The sequence below is a fragment of the Sabethes cyaneus genome, chromosome 2, assembly GCF_943734655.1.
Source record: "Sabethes cyaneus chromosome 2, idSabCyanKW18_F2, whole genome shotgun sequence".
In the NCBI taxonomy this organism is placed as follows: Eukaryota; Metazoa; Arthropoda; class Insecta; order Diptera; family Culicidae; genus Sabethes; species Sabethes cyaneus.
The window spans coordinates 246,233,049-246,236,231 of record NC_071354.1 but is presented as its reverse complement, the minus strand read 5'-3'; the positions used below and the strand labels follow the sequence as shown (position 1 = coordinate 246,236,231).

The 3,183-nt window shown below is 39.7% G+C and overlaps 1 protein-coding gene across 1 annotated transcript; it reads left to right on the top strand.

Annotated features, from left to right (window-relative positions):
* Nucleotides 1–2,875, top strand: LOC128737182 (protein suppressor of underreplication). The gene is made up of 4 exons (XM_053831769.1): nucleotides 1–291; nucleotides 350–539; nucleotides 607–1,422; nucleotides 1,489–2,875. Exons 1-4 carry the CDS (start codon nucleotides 157–159, stop codon nucleotides 2,694–2,696), a joined length of 2,349 nt encoding a protein of 782 aa, XP_053687744.1. The 5' UTR covers nucleotides 1–156; the 3' UTR covers nucleotides 2,697–2,875.
* Nucleotides 2,876–3,183: the final 308 nt, after the last annotated feature.

The window sequence follows — 3,183 nt, the reverse complement described above, 5'->3', positions numbered from 1 at the left end:
TAAGCCTACGTATTTGTGGATCTGTGAATTTGGGTGGTGATTCATTTAGCTGATGTCGCAATGTAATTTGTTTGGAAACTTTACACGTTTTATTTTCATTTGCGAGTGTGAAAAAGCGGAAACAGCATATTCGTTTGCCATCCTTTGAGCGGGCCAATGGAGCGAGATAAATTTGCATTGAAGGAATCCCTCAAACTAGATAAATCAACTGTTGTACCAGGCTCTGTCGTTCAGTATCTGGCTTGCCATCAGCTGGAAGGAATTCGGTTTCTTCATCACGGATTGGCACAGGTTAATGTCTGAAAACTGTTTAAGTTTGAGTTGAAATTTACAAAATACTTTCTTGCAGCACACGGGAGTTATTTTGAATGATGAATCAGGACTAGGAAAAGTTCATCAGGTAATCGGTTACTTATCCGCCTTCATAGGGCCGACAGACCGGAGTCTAATAGTATGTGACAGTATGGATAGGATACATCACTGGATGTACCATTTAGAACTGCTCACTGAATTACGAACTGTGATACTGACCGAAGGTGGTAAGATATGTCGTAATTAAATGAAATTATATTGATGAATAATAATCTGTTTTATTTCACGACCTAGATGTCGTTAGCGATAACCATCAAATTATTCTCACAAGATTCGCGGATGTAAAAGAGCAATCGTCGCTCGAACGGATTGACATAAAATTAGTGGCAATAGATGAAACCAGAAGGACAGATGTTGATTTGGATTTGTCTTATATATTTACAAAGCTAACCTTTAGCAAACGAATATTTCTTTATTCTAAGGATCTCCTGGATGATTTTTACCGTTTAGCAACAAGATTACAACTGTGTCACTTTGACTGTTTTAGCACAACTCTCAATGAGATCTTAAATGAACCAGGCAGTATGAAGCAAACGCAGAAAAATGCTAAAAAGATCAAATTGTTTTTCCTGACCAAAAGTGTGTTGATGCGAAGGTTTCGTAGTAACTATAAAGGGTTAGTTCCGTTGATTCATCCCAAAGAATTTGCTGACCGTTTCGATTGTTGGAGAATTGCAAACGGCTGTCAGAGTAAATCTAGTTTGGAGAACGATTCACAACAATTAGTGCAAGAGCAAAGCGTTGAGATCGCAAAAAGCTACAGCGATGAGCTGTTCAATTTTATGGACCAGACAGCGCAAGAAAACAATTTGAATAAAGCAATAGTTGGTAACGTTGAAACGACCGTTATCGAATCTGACCTAAACGAAAATAGGATCAGTAACTGTGATGGCGATAATGATGATGATGTCGAGGCTGTCGCCGTGGGGCACAAGTATAGTGAACCGCTATTTGATTTTGAGAACAGTACTGAGGAAATGCCAAAATTGGAAGTTTCGGATTCTGAAACTAAGTCGTCAGACGATATGTTACCCAAAAATACCTCACCAGGTAGTTATAAATTTTATTAACATATAATACAGTAGTAAACTATTTAAATTTTCTCAATTTATTTAGATATTTCGCCTTTGATAGCAAACATAGAGATACCTGAAACGGAACGATCATCGCAGACAACGGATACCGATGAGTATTTGGAATTCGGTCAAGCACTGCATTGTACTAATTCCGATTCAAGAAGTTCAACCGGTACCGTCATTCTGAAAACGGAGCACCCAATCGTTGAAGAAAAATACCATTTTTCAATCGAAAGGCTGCTACAGAGAAAATCGCCTTCATCGTCTTCGACCGACGTAGAGATCCTTTCAAGGGAAGGCCCTCCTGTGCCTAACGTAGTTATTGTTTCCAGTTCCAGTAGTAGCAATGGTGGAATAGTTAGAGGGAAATCCCCGGATCTATTCAGTGATACCGAAGATGAGGCCAACCAAACGGTAAAATATAATTCGCAAGATTCTTTCATGGATCTATTGCTTAAAAGCCCCGTAGTATTCGATAAAATGATCAAACATGAATCATCATCTGCGCTGCCGAAATTGGGTCAGTCAAACGTAAGCACTCCGATTTCCAAACTGATGAATGCGCAACTGCAGAGTGAGCTACAGGGTGAAGAGTCCTCTGATGATATATTTGCAGATCAAACCACAGTTAGAAAAATAGCTAGTCCAAATCAAACAGAAAGTGTTTTCGAAATTACTGATAACGATGCATTCGGAAATCGAGTTCGCGTTTGCGCTGAAAAGAAAACCATGTCACCTGTCAATACGGATGTTGGCGACGTTCAGTTTATTGGAGCAGTACGCGCAATGGACTCACCGATCGAAATTTCAGATTCACAGACGGAAGTGTGCACTCCTAAGAGTCAAAATAGACAAGTTGTTGATTTGAGACTAGTTAAGTCCAAGTCAGCAGAGTCGACAGGTGCTGTGAAGAAATGCACCGGCTGGCTTTCGAAGACCAGGCGCAGTCTTTCGCTAGGTAATACATCACCTAAAACACCGACCTCTGGCAATAGAACGTCTTCCGCTGGTGACCGGCGTGGCAGTAGTTTGAAGCGAAAAAAGTTAGAAAACTTGTTCCGGGATAGCGACGATGATTTTGCAGACCGCAAGCGGTCTTCTACAAGTATTAATCGACGAAAACTGGCGCTTGCTTCTGGAAGCGCAAACAGATCTTCCCCAAAGAAGAAGTGTTTTCAGGAGAGACTGATCCAGCGATATAATCAAATACTGGTATCCCCCAGTGGATTTGATAGTGATTTTGATTAACGGTATAATTGGTCTGGTTTTTATTCAAATTTATTCCCGCCGGGAATAAGTGTGATTCGTTTGTTATTTTTTAGTTTAATAAATATAATTTATGAATTTTTTTCTTTGTTGAGGACCTTGGACCGCTGCGACCAGTTCTTTGATCTATTGTGGTGTAATTTATGAATTAGTATATAATCACTGCCTGTATGTTTTAGTGTCCAACTGAATTATAAGAAGTAAGATTATCGTTATTCACCACGCACCTATTAGCATTTTATATTAAATGGTCAACATTTGGTCTGAATTTTTGACTATAATGAAAATAGATATAAAAGAAATCAAATTGCCATGACCGCATTTACCACTCTTCTGGGGTCCTGTAGGAGCTTTGAGCCTGGTTGGCTCGTATCAAGAACTTGTTTTCTATTCGTCGTCGATTCGTTAAGCATCTCGACACTCGCAAGTCAGCTTTAATCTAGTCGAGCCATCTAGCACGTTGGTTGCC